The following is a 22006-nucleotide window of genomic DNA, read 5'->3' on the forward strand; positions in this document are numbered from 1 at the left end:
CATCGTTAAAACAGGCAGAGGGATGGAACATTTCGTCGATGGGACAGTGGTTAAAGCCTGGCTGACAGTGCAGGACCTATTAAGTTACATGGCAAATGGTGGTCTTGTGGAGGCACAGGATACTCTCAGGCGTAAGTAACTTTCTAGTAGGGTAGAGAAAGCTAACCTTATTTGCAGCAGCCTTGGCAATGCCCTCAATATATCCGTTCCAACTCATGTTCCTCATGAACATTAAGCCAAGGAGTTTGAACAAAGTACTTTCAGGTAATGTATCATTAGCCATAGTTATTGGTTATTGAGAAGGTTTCTTGTAATTATTAAAGGAAACAAGCTTAGTCTTAGTAGCATTGAATGTTACCATCCACTTTTGTCCTCATTCCACCACAGACTGGAGGTTTTGCTCCAGGGTTTCCAGCATTGCCTTGTATATGTGTTCGTTTGTTTTCCCGTCATGCCTGTTATAGAGCGTGGTATCATCAGCAAATATACCCGTCTCAGACAATTTTATCAGGGAGGTCATTTATGAATATCAGGAATAATAAAGGTCGAAGGATTGACCCTTTAGGTACACCCGCATTTATATCATATTGTTTGACGTACAACCGTCGAATACAACCTGGATTCTTCTCTTATTTAAGAAGGATTTAATTATGTTAAGTATTCGTCCAGTAATATGATATGATCTAATTTTCATGAGAAGACCATCGTGCCCCTATGAAAGAGCACTTTGATCCACAAAAAATACCTCGACAGTCCCATTGGCATTCCCCAGTAGGGGCGTGTTAGGCGATTAGTAATTAACTCACCCCTTCTCAAAGAGAGGAGGTAAAACTGGGGAGGGTGGACCACCTAGAACTGCATCAACAGGGAGAAGGATATTTCAGAAATGGTCTATACTGTTGATTTTTATGCCAAGGGAACAAGGATGCTGACGATGATTATGATGGTGACGATGATGATTATAATAATTAGAGAAAGACAGGCAGGTAAAGAGAAAAAGGGAGACAAATAAAGACTTGACCAGTCAATTTCTAAAATGTAAACGGATGTTAAACGGATGATAATAATGATGATGATGATGATGACGATGATGATGATGATGACTATGATGATGAAAACCGATGATGATGATGATCATCATCATCATCATCATCATACCGACGACAACGACGACGACGATGATGATGATGATGATGATGATGATGATGATGACAACAATACCAGAGCTCCCCCTCCCTATAGGACTGATAAATTCCCTTTAATCGGGCAAAATCACCTATACAAATATCTACAAGTAGATTACTCTCCCCGCCCCACTCAGTGAGAATAGTGAAAGGTGACCAAGTGTTTTATTTGCTGAAGAATCCATGTTTTTGTTTTTCTTTATTGTTGCAGGTTCTGGTCTGGTGTTTGTTGCTTACCCGGAAGGCCTGGCTCAAATGCCTGTTTCATCCGTCTGGAGTTTCTGTTTCTTTTTTATGATTTTAAACCTTGGATTAGATAGTCAGGTGAGTCAAAAACAAAAATCGCTTACATTCATTAAAAAAAGAAACAAACAAACATCTACACACATACGCAAATGCCACACTGACAAATAGTTACATACACATATCATTTACTCTATGAACATATTGACTTGTGACTACTATTCACTTTACTTTTTTTTTACCTAAACACGTGTTGTACTATGAATATTTATTAACATAAGAATAAATTATATTTCTAGGTCTTGCTTAAACAATTTTTTATCAAATTTCGTTTTCTCTAATTTTTCTTTAACCAATCTCTGTTTATGTTTTAGGTAGCACTTGCCATCTGGTGACCCTCCTATTATTTCATCAACAACTCCGTCATCCAGAAAGTAAACATTGCACACACACACACACACACACATGCACACACGCGCACACACATACACGCACACACATACGTGCGCACACACACACGCACACACACACACACACACACACGCACCATCTACTAGACACTTATTAACCCTTATTCTCGAGTGGCCTTCGGCCTTTGATAAGCAATGACCCCCAAGCCCAAGTAAATATTGTTAGCACTGTTCCTGGCACTTTTAAAAGACTCACTGTCATCAAAATACACTATCTGAAGCCAGCAGCATGACTTAAATCCAATCTATGGTTCCCCCTAGCCAAACTTTCACAAAAACACTCGACTAGCTACAACCAATATATACGATTTCCCCTACTCTGTAACTGTGCCTTACTCTAAACACAGATTCCATGAACAAAGCTTTTTTCCCAGAATTGCCCTCATGTGGAACACTGTTCCACTAGTCTGCTTTCCGGGTGAATACAACATGGTCTGTCCCTAAATGAATCCAGAAACAGACGTCATCAATCAGCTCACATAACTGATGCAGGTTACGCAGACGATATTGCTTTGTTCGCGAATAACACTGCTGATGCGCAAACACTGTTACGTGAGCTAGAAAAGTCTGCAAATGACATTGGTTTTCACATTAATGCGGATAAAACAAACTTATGACTTTCAATGTGAAAGGAGAGATCAGGGCTCTAGTTGGAACAACACTGAAAGAAGTCGCTGGGCAGCAACAGTTTCCACAGAGAGAGATATCAAAATTCGCATCTCAAAAGCATGGGTCGCATTGGATGGGCTACGTTCAGCATGGACTTGAAGGCTAACTGACAAACTGAAAAGACAGTTCTTCAGGGCAGTGGTAGAGTCTGTCCTTGTATACGGTGCTACAGTCTGAACACTTTCCAAAAGATTGAAAAAAAAACTAGATGGCACATACACTCGTATGCTACGAACAGTATGAAATATAACTTGGGAAAATCATCCCACGAAGCAGCAACTTTATGGCAACCTACCTGCCATAGTTAATGCCATAAGGGAGAGATGCCTACGATTTGCCGGTCACTGTCTGAGAAGCAAGCATGAATTAGTGAGTGATGTATTGCTATGGACTCCACGACACGGAGGTGCAAGCAAAGGAGGACGACCTAGAGCCACGTACATCCAGCAGATAGCACACGACGCCAATTGTGAACCTGAAGATCTGAGGCAGCTGATGGAAGACAAGAAACTCTGGAGAGGAAGAGTCACATTGGTCCAGGCAAGGAGCCCATCCTGACGATGATAATGAGTCTTCAAATCTAATGTAAACAAATTCTTGTTGAGTCATCCCCATAAATAATCAAATTCTACCCAATTTACACCTTTAACGATTACTACACTACCACCTTACATTCATTAGTACTTGTCTTCGAGTGGCTTTCAGGCCTTGATAAGTGGTGACTCTTAAGTAAAAAAAAGTTGCAGCACACTCCTTTCTTTCTTTATTTCTATTCTTGCTACCTTGCATTTTTTCTCTTTTTCCTTTTGTTATCCTTTCTTCATTTTTTCTTCCCTTCTTTCCTTCTTTATTTCTTGTCTTATTTAATTTCTCCCTATTTTTCTTTTGTTTTCTTTCCTCCTTTTCTTTCTTACGTTTTTTTTCCTTCATCCTTCTATTTTTCTTCTTTTTTCCGTCTTTAATTTCTCTGTGTGTGTGTGTGTGTGTGTGTGTGTGTGTGTGTGTGTGTGTGTGTGTGTGTGTGTGTGTGTGTGTGTGTGTGTGTGTGAAATGCCTCGACGTCGTTCGTAAACAAATAATAATTAATAGTTTAAAAAATTGTATAAACCTCTGACTTTGTGTCTAATATATAAGTCGGTCACGGACAAAAAAATAAAAATAAAAATAAAATAAATGAATAAATAATAATAATAATAATAATAATAATAAAAATAATTAAAATAATAATAATAAATGAATAAAATAATGACTGCTGCGTCTAATTGTATGCTAGTGGGTTTCATAAAGTAACGAAATTTCTCATTATCTCATATGCAAATGAGATGCTGCTGCCTTGAATAAAAACACCTGTTTTTCAGAGTCGTGAGCTTAGACAGTGGTGTCACAAGTTTAACCACAAAAATTGTTAGTTGAAAGTACAGAATCTGTTTTTGATAATAAATAATAATTAACAATTTATTTTTAACCACATTTTTCTTTTTTTCTTTCTTTCTACGAGGGGTGTGCAATAAGTAATACCCCTGACCCACTTCCCATAGCAGTAGATCAACGAAACTTGGCACAGTTATTAGTCTTTCTCTACATAGGAACTACCCAGAGTTATGCATTTCTCTCATCGTTTGATACATCTCTGGAGACCGTTTTTGTAGAACACCCCAGGTTGGTCCTCCAACCACGACGAGACTTCAGAAATCAAGGCTACATCATCTGGGAAACGCTTTCCTTTCAAAAACAACTTCATGGCTTGGAAGAGGTGAAAGTCAGAGGGTGCAAGGTCAGGAGAGTAGGGAGGATGGGGAACGATTTCATAACCATACACCTGTGTTTCTGATCTGGCGACATGCGAGTTGTGGACCGGAGGGTTGTCCTGCAGGAGGAGGGTACCTTTGCTGATCTTGCCCCGCCTCTTGATTTTGATAGCTTCTCTTAATTTCCTCAAAAGTGAAGCATAATAGGCTCCTGTAATTGTGGTACCTTTTGCCAGGAAATCTGTCATCACTACTCCGTTCTGGTCCCAGAAGACTGTGAGCATAACCTTGCCAGCGGAGGGCTGCACCCTTGCCTTCTTTGGAGATGGTGAATCCAAGAGCTTCCACTGCATTGACTGGGCTTTGGTCTCTGGATCATAGTGATGGACCCAGGTTTCATCCTGTGCAATCAGTCTTTTGAAAAAATTTGACTCATCTTCTTGGCACATCTCCAAATTCATCCTCGAGCACTTGACGCGTTCTCGCTTCTGGAATGGTGTGAGCAACCTGGGAATCGATCTGGCAGACACCTTATGTATATGCAAATGGTCATGAATGATAGTTTTCACAGATCGTGTACTAATCTTGACATATTGGGCTATTTGGCGAATAGTAATGCGCTGATCTTCCAAAATGGCAGCCTCAACTTGACAGACAAATGCCTCATCAATGGCAGAAGGGGGTGGAGCGACCAGGTCTGAGAGCTGTTTCCACAGATTTCCGGCCATGTTTGAATTCACCATGCCACCGTTTTACAAGGTCATATGATGGGGCATTATCACCATAAGTTTCTTTCATTTCATCAAAAGTCTCCTGTGGTGTGCGTCCTTTCAAATACAAAAACCGGATCACTGCTCAACATTCCACAGGCTCCATTTCACACCTGACTCAGTTCAAACACCTGTAAAACAGAAACCACAATTAGTTCAGAGCTGTAATTTTCTACATAACCCGTAGAGATATAAATCATTGTACATGCAAAATTTCAACTAAATCAAACAACTGGAAGTGGGTCAGAGGCATTACTTATTGCACGCCTCTTGTACATTCTCTTTTTCACTGTTATTCTTTATTTACTCGTTTCTTTCTTTCTATTTCTTTTTAGTTGTTTTTCTTAATTCTATTATCTCTTTTGTTCTTTTATACTTTTTTTTTTTTTACACGGAGGTCACCACTTATCAAAGCCCGGAAGCCACTCGAGGATAAGGGTTATTGCATGTACAGTAATCAATGAGATAATGTTGTAGTAATCGTTAGTATTGGAGATTTGATAAAGTGTCTTAAGGGGGCGGTTCATCAGGGATTTGTTTATGTTGGACTTGAAGACATCCAAGTTGTAGTCAGGTGGGAAACAGGCAAACGGAAGAGAGTTCCACAAGCGTGCAGTTCTAAGAAAGAAGCTTTGTTTATGGAGCCTACGTTTTGATTTAGGCACAGATAAAGAGTGGGGAAAATTACTGTCAGTGGCTTCAACCAGACGGGTGTTTATTGTGAAAGATTGGTGAGGGGGGACCAGACATTGGAGCTCAGACGAGCACTTGCCATGGACATAACGATAAAACAGACATGCTCGCAACGTCTCTTCTGTGGGAGAGAGATTGCAGGGAAGAGAAAAGGGCACCACCCCCCCACCAAGCCACAAAGTCTATTTTGTACTCTGTCAAGGCAGGATAGGCTGTTTTTAGCAGCTCCTGCCCAGATGTGGAAACAGTACTCCATCCTTGGACGTACTTGGCTTTTATATAGATAGAGAATTGCATCAGTAGTGAGATATCTTCTGGAGCGGTAGAAGGATCCCACCATCTTTCCAGCGACCTTGGCAACAGACTTGACATACATTTCAGATCAGGAGTAAAGGTCAAACCCAGAAGCTTGTCAAAACACGGGGCCTCCCCAAGACGAGAGCCATCCATTTCAATTGATGCCAGATGTGGATCAGAGTGTTGATGATGTAAAGATAGGAGCTTGGTTTTAGATGCATTAAAAGTAATCAGCCACCTCTTCCCCCACTGTGCCACGCGCTCAAGATCAGAGGAGAGAGAATCAGAGAGAATTTTGTCATTTACGGCCTTTGATGTGTTGCCATAGATCGTCGTGTCATCAGCATAGATGTCAACGAATGATTTATGTTTTGGGAGATCATTGATGTAGATCAGAAAGAGAGTTGGGCCCAGGATGGACCCCTGAGGGGCTCCAGCATTAATACTGTGGGCTTCTGATTTCTGCCCATCAACCACTATTCTTATGAGCCTATCAGAGAGAAATGATTTAATAATTGCGAAAACATTTCCAGTTATACCGTAGCTGGAAGTCTTGTGAAGTAGGCCTTTATGCCATACCTTATCGAAGGCCTTTGATATGTCAAGCTTTCACTCTTTCTCCCTTCTTTTATTTTGCATTCTTTCTTTTTTTTTTTCTTCCTCTTCCAATTTTTCTCATCTGATCTAACCAGTTCCATTTCTTTTATTTTTTTTTCGTTCGACATGCATTTCTTCTTTTTCTTCTTCTCCCCAGTTTGCTGTTATGGAGGGGATAATTAGTTCGATTTCCGACGAATTACCTGAACATATGCGTAAACGGAAGACACAATTGACCGCCCTTGCTTGCGTTTTCGTTTTCATTCTCGGAATTCCCATGACCACAGCGGTAAGTAACAGAAGCAGAAACATTTCCGGTGTTTATGTAGATTAGTGATCTTTTAAACCGACGCATATCACGTCGAAATTAGTATAAATTTCACAAATTACGAAACATGATCCAGTAAAAAAATAATTACAAAATTTATCAAATTATATAGTTTTATCGTATGTTTTAAATGTGGAAGAGTTGTGCGACCAATTCAGTATGATAAACTGACTTATCTCCCTTAACTCAAATTTATAAACAAAATATAATTGTGAATGTTTTTTTTTGTTTTTTTTTTGTTTTTGTTTTTTTGCTGCTGCTAAAAATACATCTAGCACGTCTTGTGCTGGATCATTTTTCGTAATTTTTGGAATTTGTACTAATTTCGATATGGTGTGTAAAGCACATAATAATGATTTCACCGGAAATGCGTTAGTTTAAAATAGGGATCACCAAACTACAGCCTGCGGGCCGAATCTGGCCCACGACGTCAGTTCATTTGGCCCACCCATTGTACTTGAAGTTGCTTAATAAAACGTATAGAACGAACAGAAAACTTTGTGATAAAATTTCAATTTGAATATCATGTTTAGAATACTAGGAGATTTTCCTGCTTGCGGAGATCTCCTGGTTGCTTTGTTCTTTAAATTCGGCGTTTTATTTCTCCCTGCTCTCCCCTGCCTTTGGTGAGCCGTAGCTTCACCAGTGACCTCTAAATCCTCTGCTTTTCTTGTGTTTCAACAGGATTTTGATTACATTTCTAATTCAATGTTTTGGGGGTTTTTTTTTTGTTTTTTTTTTTTTTCATTTTCACATTTCGTTTTCTTCACTCTTAACTATAGCTACTAAAAAAGTTTCACAAATCTCATTAACCTTTTTTGCTTCTTAGTTTATAAGATTCGGATATGTGCACATTATGTCTGATGTAACTACCTTTTTCCCGTTGTCGTTTTCTTTGATAATTTTTTAGTAAATAAACATCTTCGTTGCTTTTATTTTTGTTTATTGCACGCGCACCCGCACCAGCCATGATTTACAGGGAATGTTAAACTTATTTTTTTGCCTTTTTCCTCGGAGCTTCCGTTCTGGTTTGCAAGTATTGAATAGAATGATTATGCGACCGCAATAGAATGATTATGCGGCCCACAATAATAAAAAAAAAAAGTTTGGTGACCGCTTGTTTAAAAGATCGTCAATCATCGCATCTCAGAAACTATTAAAACGTATTTCGTTTCACTAGCAGCCATTTTGAGAGTCGCGTTTTACATAAACTCAAGTCACATGACATTTTGGTGGCCATAACGTCCATGTTTTGATATATAGGACTTGTATGTGTTAACTTGACCCTATTTTTTTATAAAAGAAACAAAGGAAAAAAAAACATCGCTTTTATTGCATATTCTCGATCCTCCATTTCCTAATTTGAAATAGCGGAAGTTAACTGAAAATAGGGGAGATAAATCAGTCTGTAATACAGAATTGGCCCCAATAGAAAAAAAAATTCAATAAAACTGCATTATTCGATAAAGATTATTGTTTTCTTGTAATAATTTTGCTACGCGATTATTTTTCGTAATTTTTGGATTATTACTAATTTCGACACGACTTGTCAGTACGTAATAGTGCTTTTACTGAAAATGCATTTTTTGGATTCTTGTCCAGAATTCAACCTAATTAAAAATAATAATGAAAAAATACAGAAAACTCTTTATGATGTACTTAGCCGCCACCAAATGAAAAATTCCAAAAATCACATAAATTGATCAAGTAGAAAAATTTTAACTTTATGAATCAATGAGAGTTTGTGTTTTAATCTGCTATGCCGTTTTAAATAAAGTGGGACAACTCAATTCGAATGAGCGAAATCAAAATCAGCGTTTTAATGGATACAATTTACTACTAAAATCGCTAAAAATCATAAAAAATGATTGATATATATATATATATATATATATATATATATATATATATATATATATATATATATAACACTACTTGATCACTTTATGTGATTTTTGGAATATGACATTGCCTATATACTGTTCATAACTTTATGTGCATATGTATGTATATATATATTAAAAAGTTTGACTCATGTCCAGGTAACCTAAGATTTCACGTGTTTAGACCCAAAATTGGCAGAGGAGTTTGGTAGAGTTTACAAAGGTCAACTTTTTCAACTTTGACCTTTTGGCAGCCAAATTTTTGCCTAAAAACTGATTAAAAAGTTTGCTGCATGTCTGAATACCCTTTATGTCAAATTTCAAATGTTTAGACCCAAAATTTGCTGAATAGTTTGCTAGAGATCGTAAAGGTCAAATCTTTTGAACTTTGACCTCTTGGCAGCCAAATTTTCGGCCAAAAACCGATTAAAAAGCTTGCCCTATGTCTGAATACACTTTATGCAATATTTCAAATGTTTAGACAAAAAATTGGCTGGGAGGTCAAATCTTTTTTTTACTTTGACCCCAATTTTGACCCCTTAAAACATTTATTGTTTTGGGCTCGAATCAAGTTAAAAAGTTTGATCCATATCTAAACTTACATCTAAACTTTCAAGTGTTTAGACTCAAAATTGGCGGAGAAGTTTGGTAGAGTCTTCAAAGGTCAAATCGTTGAAATTTGGCCTCTTGACAGCCAAATTTCTGGCCAAAAACTGCATTAAAAAGATTTTCCCAAATCTTAATACACTTAATGTCAAATCTCGAGTCTGTAGATTGAAAATTGACAGAGTAGTTTGATAGGGAAATGTACACAGACAGAAACACAGACAGTTTCACTTTTATAGATATAATAGAATAGACTAGGTTGAGTTCTGGACAACAACATTTCTAATTATAATGCATAAGCACTTATTTATTTTAAAGTGTATGACAATAAATGCTCTCAAAATATATCTATATCTGACAATTGTTTTCTCAGCCATAGCAAAAAAGAAAGAAAAGAAATATTTACTCGCCTCTTCACGAGGGCAGACTTAGAAATGGAATAGGTTTTGAATGCAATGAAAATCTGCCTCCCCCCAAAATTGGCATTCTAAAGTAGGAAAAAAATAAAAATTAGCCCAATCTAAAAGGATTTTCCTACACATATCAAAAAGAAATTAACTAGAGTATCCAAACAGATACTGCACTTTGAAATTGGAGGAACTTTTCAAAAGTAATGCCTCCTATTATTTTATATTCTATCTGAATGGATCCGAGTGTATTGCAAATTCTATTGCTATGATGACTGAACTTATGCATTCATGACCTGAAAGTTTCATCTCTCTGTTGCAGATATTAACCCTTATCCTCGAATGGACTTTGGATCTTGATAAGTGGTGACTTCTTTGTAAAAAACAAAAATGATCACAAACCCACATTATGCCCCAAAGCAAGCGATAAATTAAAATATATCTAAATAAACCATAAATCCAACCAATCTACAAATCCAAATTAGTTCCAACCAAACCACAAATCTAGATTATGACCCACAAAATCGCAAATCCAGATTACGTCCAACTAAACCACAAATTCAAAGTATGTTTGACCAAACCACAAATCCAAATTATGTTCAAACTATAAATTCAAATTATGTCCTACCAAACCACAATTCCAAATTATGTTTAATCAAACCACAAATCCAAATCATGTTCAACCAAACCATCCACCACAGGTTTATTAATCGTTTGGCACATTTGTAGAATTATATTATCCAATGGACATCTTAAAAATATTTGTTTCTATGTTTTGTGTATTTTTCTGAATTCAGGGTGGCATCTACGTGTTGACACTTCTGGACACTTTCAGCGGCAGTTACAGTTTGATGGCGATCTGCTTTACGGAACTTATTGCAGTTAATTGGATTTATGGTAAGAAGAAACTCTACTTGATTATTGATGAATTTTTTTTTTTTTGCTCTATGATGTTAATTGAAAAGTACCCTAGTTTTTGTCACTATCTGTCACTTTTTAACTTCATTATTCTGTGTTTATTATTCCATAATTTGTTATTCCATTATTCTGATTGTGTGTGTTTAATATTTTGCTATTTGGTTAGCTTATCATTTAAACACGATAGCGTTTGAATATGTGGTTGAGTTGCAGTGTTAGTCATTTAGAACTGCTTTAAAGCGTCACCGCTCACTCATTTTTCGACCAAATTTCAGACAATTATTAAAGTTTATAGATCACCTTCTCAGCTATATTGTGAAAAAAAAAATTGTTCAATTTTCATTCAGTAAAACGAAAGTTATGATGAATTTACTGGTGTTCAAAATCGTAAAAAAACCAAAGGAGGTGAGCGACGTTTTTATGACTGGTTTCCATAGCAACCATGTCGCTTAAGCGACTGCTGTTGCTACCAAATCACCGCTCTAGCAAAAAGAGAAGTAACAAGTGAAACAGAGAGAATGAAAGAATGATAACTGGGAGGATTTTATTGAAAGCAAATGAGTTCCGTACATTGTTATTACATATGTGTATGTTATGTTTATAGGCGCAAAAAAAATAAGACTGAAATTAAACAACGAACAAGTGATTTTACTGGAAGCCTGGAAAAATCATGGATTACAATAGAAAAATACGAGCATGAAAAATAATATGGTTAAGCTTAAACATGGAAAAGTAAAGGACTAGTTGTTAAAACTGGAAAAGAAAAGAACAAGATATTCTTGTAAAAAATATAATAAATTTATAACTTCAAATATTGCAGCATTAAGAATATTTTTTTTTAATTCAATTTATAACATTATATAACCAATTCTTAATGCTGCAATATTTTAAGTTTTAAATTTATTATATTTTTTACTAGAATAGCTTGTCCTTTACTTTTTCAGTTTTAACAACTAGTCCTTTACTTTTCCATGTTGAAGCTTAACCATATTACTTTTCTTACTCGCATTTTTCTATTGTAATAATTCAATTAGTGTGTCAGTATTCTGATTTGGTAATTTATAAAGACCGCGGCAATGGGAGAACATGAAAAAAATCTGTTTAGGCATTAAAATAGTTTTATGTTGTTTTCATTATATATTACTAAATGAGGAATTATTTCCATTGAAAATCCAGTTAGTATTATGTATCTAAAATTGAGAAAAGTACACTTGAAAAATGTCTACTTAATATGAGGAAGATAAAGCAAAACGAAATGGCTACTGAATTTGACCTGCTGTCATGTTTATCTTACAATGAAACTCAAATTTTAACTCAAAATGATTTCTCATTTAATAATATGTATGATTAATAATATAAATTAATAATATAAATTAATAATATTTAACATAAACAACATAAAACTACTTATAATGCCTGGAACGATTTTTTGTAGAGTCTTCCATGGCTGCAGTCTTTATAAATTGCTTATGATTTTTTTTTTTTAAATTTGAAAAAATAATTTTCAAAATATTTCAACACTGATTACATTAAGTAAGAAAGAACGCGGCACATTGATGTCAAGATCAAAGTGTAGTATCTGTTCTTCAGATGCTGCACTTCATTTTCTTGTTCTCTTTCGGTGGAGGAGAAATCCTTCACGACTGAGACAATTTTTATTTTTGTACCTTTTCTCCACGTTAAAAAACGACCCTGGTGTCTAACTCTGTCCCGTGGGGAGGCATTGTAAATAGGTACATTAAGTAAGAAAGTCAAGTTTAAGAAGTAAATAATTAATATAACATTCGTCTCTCTCTCTCTCTCTCTCTCTCTCTCTCTCTCTATCTATCTATCTATCTATCTATCTATTTCTCTCCTACTAAGTCCATTTCCTCCAAATAAAATCTTGAACGAAAAACTCAACAAACGTTTCCGTGTATCACTTTTTTCATGGAAATAATTTTGGGGTTAAGGTTAGGGTTAGTTAAACAGACGAGAGGATTGACGGCAGTCCATGAAATGCGTCTTTTTAAACCAAACAATCGATATTTTTTTATTAAATAAATAAAATATTTTTTAAACAAAATAATGTACATTTTTTTTATATTGAATACACTTTTATAAAAACTAACGTATATTTTTATTAAATGAATTTTTAGGTATTTACATCAACTCAATACAGACCTCTCGAGCTTAAATACACGTGAAGGATGCTTTTATTTGGTCCTAGGAGGCTATCCTACTATTATATATCAAGAACTTTACATCGTTGGCAATTAAGTTAGCTAGTGTGGATTTTGATAAGGGTCACACTGAGTACATGATAATAGCCCAAATCTGCAAAGTGAAATAATTCCGGGGATCGAGTCAAGGATGGCTGGCATGTAAGGTTAAAGCTAAACGGCATCGACAAAACAAAGGGAAATGATGAATGACGTCACGTTTTTTGAAAGAAAAAAAGGTTTTCAAATCAGTCTCTCTGTGGAAGCCATGACAATGAGATATCACCAGTAATGTAGAAAACATTGATAATCGCTAAGTGCAAAACGTTACCTCTATATCTCTGTCCTTGTGCCACTCATTTCAGTTAAGCTAGGAACTAAAAAACGAAATAATTAGATAAGGGAACATTAGTCTCCTTCTCTCTCTCTCTCTCTCTCTCTCTCTCTCTCTCTCTCTCTCTCTCTCTCTCTCTCTCTCTCTCTTGAGTCAATTCTCTCCAAAATAAAACCTTGGAGAAAACTCAACGAACGTCTCCTTGTGTTACTTTCTACATGTAAAAGAGTTTTATTCATCGTAGTTAAATAGACGAGACAATCGACGGCCATTTATCAAACACGATCATGAGAAACAGTGGCAATGAAAAGAATAAAAAAAGACCTGTATAAATACTCACATGTATAAAGATTCTTATTTGATTTATTGATTTCCCATTATTGAAAAGATTACACATGTACATTACATTCATTTGGTTTATTGATTGTTCATTAATGAGAACAAAATAAGCTGAAATTGAAAATAAACTTTGTTTTTATCGTTAACTGCAAAAGAAGCTTATTAAATAAATGATTATCAAATGTTATTAATTCCTATTCATTGTAAATTGTAAATATTTAAAAAAATTATTTTCAGACACGTGAAAATAAAAGTGCATGGAACAGCGACATTATTGAAAGAATTACACATCTGCGCAACCTCAGGGACTTTCAATGAATCACCTGGCAGGACCAGATATCAAATAAGATCATCTTTGATTCCGGTAGCTTAGCCATGCCAGGGGATCGGATAGCTTCATAGTTAATGTTAGTCAAAGTTTGAATCTCGTCAATCAGTCCGATAGAAACTGGGCCATTTCGATGTTGGACTGATGCAAAATGTTCTGTGTAGTCCTAGGAGGTCCACCCTTCCAGGCCTTGCCTCCCGGCTTTTGAGAAGAGCAAGTTTATCGCTTGTTGCCTGAGGCGCCCTCATCAGGGAATACCAACAGGGCTATACAGGCATATTTTTGCAGGGCTGAAGTGGTTCTTCTTTTGGAGCACTGACTCATTTTCCCATCTTTCGACCTTGTGCCATATCCTCTCGCGGTGGGAGAGAGGTAAATATCAGCCATGCAAGATGAAGGAATGATGGAAGGATCCCAAAAGATATTATTTATGGTGAGTTCACAACCAGCTCCAGGCCAGCAGGAAGACCTATTCTTTATTACAAGGATGTCTGTAAGCAAGACATGAAGGTAGGTGGCATTGATCCAACTGGCTGGGAGTTGGTGACTGAAAACTGCAGCGGATGGAAAAGAGGAATGAGTAGAGGAGAGACCAACAGTGCATGAGGAGTACAGAGCATTACAAAAAAACTTTCAGAACAAGCACGACTGAGATCAAGAATGGGAATATGTGGCTAAATACCGCAGCCGATGAAGACGTTTCCCTTATCCATGAAAAGTTTTATTCATCTTAGTTAAACAGATGAGGTGATTGACAACCGCTTGACGAAACAGCTCCTCGTGAAACAATGGTGACAATGAAAAACAGTTACGGAAGAGAATAAAAAGACCTGCACGTATAAACAGCCACACGCACGTATAAAGATGTCTATTTGGTTTATTGATTGCTCATTATTGAAAACATTACACGTTCATTACATTCATTTGGTTTATTGATTGTGCGTTGGGGTTTGGGTTACATTCATTTGGTTTATTAATAAAAACGTTACAAAAAAAAAACGCCATTCTTTTCAAATTGGAAGTAACTTTGTCGTCATAAACAGAGGAATTACAAATTATAAACACAAAATGGATGTTTTTTTTTTTTGTTCTCATTCTCTTACAGACTAGGGTTTCCACCATTGCCTTGGATATATGTTCATTCGTTTTTTCCCCCTCATGTCTGTTATAAAGTGTGGTGTCGTCAGCAAATATACCCATCTCGCAAACAATTTTATCAAGAGGTCATTTATGTATATCAGGAATAATAAAGGTCTAAGGAGTGACCACTGAGGTACACTTGCATTTATAACATATTGTTTTGATGTACGACCATTGAGAACAACCTGGATTCTTCCCTTATTTAAGAACGATTTAATTATGTTAAGTATTAAGATAACATTCATCTTTCTCCCTCTCTCTCTCTCTCTCTCTCTCTCTCTCTCTCTCTCTCTCTCTCACCTAAGTTTATTTTCTTCAAATGGTTTATTGATAAAAACATTACAAAAAACGCCATTCTTTTCAATCATACCAGCTATCATAGGTGCCACAGGGCTTATAAAGAAGAACCTGAAGTCCTACCTAACTAATATTCCTGGTGGACCAAGTGCAAAAGAGATCCAGACAATTGCACTTAAGGGAACAACAAGGATACTAAAAAGAGCTCTCGGTTGGTTTCAATAAAAAGCAGGGCAATGTTGGCAGCTGGTTTGGCTGCCCCATACCCTGCGTTACAATCTTCAAAGAAAGAAAAAAACGTTGCATCCCTCTGCCTGTTCTACAAGTATTTTAATGGTGAATGCTCTGACGAACTGCAGACACTTGTGCCCCCACAACATAGACACCCTTGACAAACTCAACAGGCAGCTAAATCCCACCCCCACACAGTAGAGATCCCTAGATGTAAAAGATCTTTCTACTCCAGTAGTTTCTTCCCCAGAACCGCTAGACTCTGGAATTCCATTCCAGGTTCCTGCTTCCCTTACTGTACTGACATGCAGAAGTTCAAGTGTAACGTGAACCGACATCTTGCTGCCCAAATCCCAACATAGTGCCCCAGTAGTTGCTGCCCCTGATAGTAGTCCCCTACACCAAAGTGGCAATGTGCCTTGTTTGGGGTGAAAATGTAATAAAAAAAATAAATAAATAAATAAATAAAAAAGAAAATTAAGAAAAAAAAAATTCAAAAGGGAAATAACTGTGTCGTCATAAACAGGGGAATTACAAATTATAAACACAAAATGTCTGATTTTTCTTACAGGTTTCAAGAACTTCAGTCAGGATGTAAAAATGATGCTTGGATTCGAACCTGGAATCTATTGGAAAGTAACCTGGATGGTCATTTCACCTTTAACAATTCTTGTAAGTCTCAAACCCTTAACAATTCTTCAATTTGTATGTGCACTACTCATTTTGATCTCTTTTTTTTTTTTTTTTATGTAAAGTGAACCCCCAAAAGAGCAAACCAAAAAATAACATGACTCATGCCAACTGTTGAATCATTAATAATATTTTGTTTATCATTATTACTACTACAATTGGGAAGGAGACGAGTTGTCTACCCTTTCTTCAGCCACTGTGCATAATGGAATCACATGTATTGAAGTCAGAATCAAAAGCAGACTGATGTTACTTAAATTTTCTCTTTATTTCCCACTCTTTCTGATGAATTTTGTTTGGGGTAGGATGTGTCTCGATGGTCAGTTCCTTGAATAGTCGGAGCGATCCCATTCCCAGCTTTATTGGGGTCAGCTTAGTGTACTTTAAGCAACCATTGTTCACTACATTTATTTTTGAAAATATGAATAAAACTGTGATTTGTACAAATGGTGTTGTTTTTTGAAAACTTTTGTTTGGACAGTTTGGGGATGTTAGAAGCAAGTACATGCAAGTAGCTTATTAGTATCTATCGGGTTGTGGCCTGAGGAGTGCCCACTGGAAATAAGTGCAGCATCCCTTCTCACGTGTGACAATCACTAATTATCCCGATTATTACAAGAGACGTTCCAAAAGTAATGCCTCCTATTTTTTTTTCTGGCCGAATGGATCAAAGGGGATCGCAAATTGCATTGTTATGAGTAAACTTATGAATTCATAACCTTAAAGTTTCATCTTTCTGTTGCAGATATTGGCAGTGTGAGACTCTAAGAAAACAACCCCTTGTTATGGACATCGAAAGCAGAGATGTGTCATTGAATTTCTGGCAAAAGTTCATTTAGAATGGTGGTACCAGCCCTGACCCCGATACACGCATATCCACACAAACTCTTTTTGAAGAAAATATTGTTCTTTATTGATCACCTGATAAAGTAGGGACTGGCCCTAGTAATTCCCTTCCGTTTGTCTGTTCGCTTGTTTGCACTTTTCTCAATAAACACACCTTAGATTTTTGGGAAATTTTGCACAAACGTTAGTAATGGTGAAAGTAAATTTTTGCCAGAACAGATTTTTTCAGGATAACTCTTGTTGACCCCTCCCCTAGAGGCATTATTGGACCCAAATCGTTAATCTGTTATTTGTTCTCACTTTTCTCAATAATCACGCCTTGGATTTTTAGGAATTTTGCACAAGCATTAGTCATGGTGAAAGTAAATTTTTGCCAGAACAGATTTTCTGGGATAACTCTGGTTGCTCCACCTCTCGGGGGCATTATAGAGGTAAAATTTCCCCCAAATCGTTCATCTGTTCATACTTTTTTCAATAACCACGCCTTGGAATTTTAGGAATTTTGCACAAACATTAGTCATGGTGAAAGTAAATTTTTCACTTGTGAACACGGCTTGTTTCATGAATACTTTTCTTCTTTCAGTTTATTTTAGTGATGAGCGCAGTTGGACATTCAAAAGCCGTATATGTGAATTATGTTTTCGAAGAGTGGGCTCAAGGAATTGGTTGGCTTTTGGTCATTTTGCCGATTGCAATGATTTTTATCACAGCAATTGTCCAGATTTTCAGACATGATGTAAGTGTTTCTGTTTCGTTTTGTTTCTCCTTTGAATATATAAAACAAAAACTTATTAGAAAGTGCACGTTAGGGTCAGTGAGGCAAACTTTGGTAGTAGAGAGATGAATAGCCATTGGAGAAACTGGTACAAGCACATTTTTACCTAGAAAAATGACTTCCTGCTTTGAAAGGGGCTCGCACTAAATAGTGTAGCCTATACTGAAGACAATAATCATTATTTTCAAAGAATTTATATCTGCTGGATCCGTGATTAATATAAAGTTTAATTTGAGGTCAAATGTATGGCTAGCTAGAAGCTACAGGTCGAATGAATGGCTAGCTAGAAGCTACAGGTCGAATGAATGGCTAGCTAGAAGCTACAGGTCATATGAATGGTTAGCTAGAAGCTACAGGTCGAATGAATGGCTAGCTAAAAGCTACAGGTCGAATGTATGGCTAGCTAGAAGCTACAGGTCATATGAATGGTTAGCTAGAAGCTACAGGTCGAATGAATGGCTAGCTAGAAGCTACAGGTCGAATGAATGGCCAGCTAGAAGCTACAGGTCGAATGTATGGCTAGCTAGAAGCTACAGGCCGAATGACTGGCTAGCTAGAAGCTACAGGTCGAATGAATGGCCAGCTAGAAGCTACAAGTCGAATGAATGGCTTGCTAGAAGATACAGGTCAAATGAATGGTTAGCTAAAAGCTACAGGTCGAAAAAATGGCTAGCTAGAAGCTACAGGTCGAATAAATGGCTAGCAAGAAGCTACAGGCTGAATGAATGGCTAGCTAGAAGCTACAGGTCGAATGAATGGCTAGCTAGAAGCTACAGGTCGAATGAATGGCTAGTTAGAAGCTACAGGTCGAATGAATGGCTAGCTAGAAGCTACAGGTCGAATGAATGGCTAGAAGCTACAGGTCGAATGAATGGCCAGCTAGAAGCTACAGGTCGAATGAATGGCTAGAAGCTACAGGTCGAATGAATGGCCAGCTAGAAGCTACAGGTCGAATAAATGGCCAGCTAGAAGCTACAGGTCGAATGTATGGCTAGCTAGAAGCTACAGGTCGAATGAATGGCTAGCTAGAAGCTACAGGTCAAATGAATGGCTAGCTAGAAGCTACAGGTAAAATGAATGGCTAGCTAGAAGCTACAGGCCGAATGAATGGCCAGCTAGAATCTACAGGTCGAATGAATGGCTAGCTAGAAGCTACAGGTCGAATGAATGGCTAGCTAGAAGCTACAGGCTGAATGAAATGCTAGCTAGAAGCTACAGGTCGAATAAATGGCCAGCTAGAAGCTACAGGTCGAATGAATGGCTAGCTAGAAGCTACAGGCCGAATGAATGGCTAGAAGCTACAGGTCGAATGAATGGCCAGCTAGAAACTATAGGTCGAATAAATGGCCAGCTAGAAGCTACAGGTCGAATAAATGGCCAGCTAGAAGCTACAGGTCGAATGTATGGCTAGCTAGAAGCTAAAGGCCGAATGAATGGCCAGCTAGAAGCTACAGGTCGAATGAATGGCTAGCTAGAAGCTACTGCAAAAGAATTTGAAGAACATGACAAATGATTTCTGCCATTTTTCAAGAGTTTCTATGACGATCAATTGCTGTGACTTTAAAAAACAAAGGCAAATATTAAAGAGTATATTGTAATCTATACTATTAATAAAATTCTAAATGTTTATTTATTTATTTATGTGTGTGTGTGTGTGTGAGTATATATATATATATATATATATATATATATATATATATATATATATATATATATCAATAAAACTTTCAAACGAATGCACCGAATTGAAAAATTCGTTTTTTCCCTGAAAGGTGTAAGTCCCGTGCTAGGGGTATCAAATGATTGGACTTTTTAGGAACCGTTCTTTTATAGATTTTTAGCCGTTAAAGGGTCAAAAATGGTTCAAAATTGAAAAAATCGGTATATATTTCGTACATTCATTTTCAATTTTTAATTTTTAATCTGTTCATATGCGTGTCACATTTGTACAGTGTTAACGTCACCAGCTTTGAATGCTAGTTTCCATTCTAACTGATAACACCCGAATACTTTTTTTTACTTTTAAAATCACGATTCTATAATAATATATACGAAATCTGGACATATTAAATATCATATTTAATTGCATAGATTCGTCTGTTTTAGTGGGTTTCATTCCAATGATAGAAAGGTGAAGAGACATCCTTCACATTTCGAAACAATCGTTTGAATAAAATCCACTTAACAGACGAATCGTTGAGCATTTGAGTTTATCAAAATATTGGACAAAATACAATCAGGGGAACTTGTCAAATTGAAAGAAAATTATATCTACATTTAAAAGTAGATGAGGACTCCCTCTCCAACCCTAACCCTAAACCTCTCTCCAAAAAAAAAAAATGAATGTCTACTTTTTGCAATTAGGTGATTTTAATCAGTAATTGTATTGGAATCAGGGAAAATATTGCAACTGTTCATCACTGATACATGCGCGCGTGTGTGTGTGTGCGCGTGCATGTGTGTGTGTGTATACATGTACATAGCGTTGTGTGTGTGTATATGTGTATTGGGGTGGAGAGGGTTCCCGTAAGCCGTGGTGAAGGCAACCTTTCTAGGAGAAGCAAATCTCTGATTTAAAAAACCATAAAGCGGGAGACCAGTACCCGCATTAAGCTGGTCTGCAGTTTAATTTATTGCTGGCTATCTTGCTCTTGCTTGTTGCTGGATCTCAACATTTTGAACCGAGAGAGAGACTTAGCTGTCGTACAAAGCTAAGACTCTGTAACATCATCTTTGTATAGATACTCCCTCAGGCATTTGGGCTCATGGATTTTAAATGTCTGAGGGAGTGGCACTCGTCTGACAAGACGTTGCAATCATCATACATTAGCGATATAACATAGTCATAGGATAAAATCCAGAGAATAACCACCGGGTTTGTATAATAGTACTCAATCTATATATCTATAAAAGTGAACGTGTCTGTGTGTACATTTTCCTACACGATAACTCTGTCAATTTAAAGTCTACAGACTCGAAATTTGACATTCAGGGTACTGAGATTTGGGAAAATCTTTGTGATTGGTTTTCGGCCAGAAATTTGGCTGTTAAGGGGTCAAAGTTCAACGATTTGACCTTTGAGAACTCTACCAAACTCCTCCGACAGTTTTGGGTCTAAACACTTGAAATTTTAAGATATACGTTCCTTGGACATGGATCTAACTTGATAACTTGATTTGAGCCCCAAACAATAAATGTTAAGGGGTCATAATAGGGGTCAAAGTTCTTGTTCTTTTTTTTTTGTTCAACATACACGGGGCTGAAATGCGAATAGTAAATAGAACTATTTATATTAATATTTATACAGACGTGTACTAGCTTTGCTACACTGACATGACAATGTTTCGATCCGTAGTAATTAATAAATATTTCATCAGGTGAAAAGCCCTTTTTTTTTTCATTTTAAAAACTTTTTTTTATTTTACTTTATTTTATTTTCACCCCAAACAAGACAAAATGACACTTTGAAGTAGGGGGCTACTATCGAGGACATAAGTTGAAGGGATATTATGAAAGGAGATGAGCTGCAAGATGTCTGTTCACATTACACTTGAACTTCTGCATGTCAGTACAGTTGGGAAAGCAGAATCCCGAAAGGGAGTTCCAAAGTCTAGCAGTTCTGGGGAAAAAAAATCTGGAGTAGAAGGCTTTCTTACACCTAGGGATCTCTACTGTGCAGAGGTGGGATTTTGCTGCTTGTCGTGTTTGTCGGAGGTATTTACGTCGAGGGGGGTACAAGTGCTTGTAGTTCGTCAGAGCATTCACCATTAAAGTACTTGTAGAACAGGCAGAGGGATGCAACATGTTGTCGATGGGACAGAGGCTGAAGCTTAGATAACAGTTCAGGACCTATCAGATTGGCGACTCTCTTTTGAACCCTGTTCAGGAATGAGAAACTTTTAGGGTTAGTAATGCTTTTAGGGCACACCCTAATAAAATAAATAATTCAATACAAGCTTCTGAAATGACGAACGCAACAACTTCATAAAAGGTCACAGAAAAGGTTTATTGA

At 36.8% G+C, this 22006-nt stretch overlaps 1 protein-coding gene across 1 annotated transcript in view; it reads left to right on the plus strand.

The window, feature by feature from the left end:
- The window catches only part of LOC145252536 (sodium-dependent proline transporter-like), a 74489-nt gene that overhangs the window by 49662 nt on the left and 2821 nt on the right, over positions 1 to 22006 (plus strand). Inside the window, exons 10-14 of the mRNA XM_080112084.1 lie at positions 1396 to 1508; positions 6829 to 6960; positions 10693 to 10792; positions 16255 to 16355; positions 17803 to 17955. Coding sequence (XP_079968210.1) covers positions 1396 to 1508; positions 6829 to 6960; positions 10693 to 10792; positions 16255 to 16355; positions 17803 to 17955 — 599 coding nt within the window. The remainder of the gene's footprint in view (positions 1 to 1395; positions 1509 to 6828; positions 6961 to 10692; positions 10793 to 16254; positions 16356 to 17802; positions 17956 to 22006) is intronic.

This window comes from Euprymna scolopes, chromosome 29 (genome assembly GCF_053919585.1).
Source record: "Euprymna scolopes isolate OS-2025 chromosome 29, ASM5391958v1, whole genome shotgun sequence".
Classification (NCBI taxonomy): Eukaryota; Metazoa; Mollusca; class Cephalopoda; order Sepiida; family Sepiolidae; genus Euprymna; species Euprymna scolopes.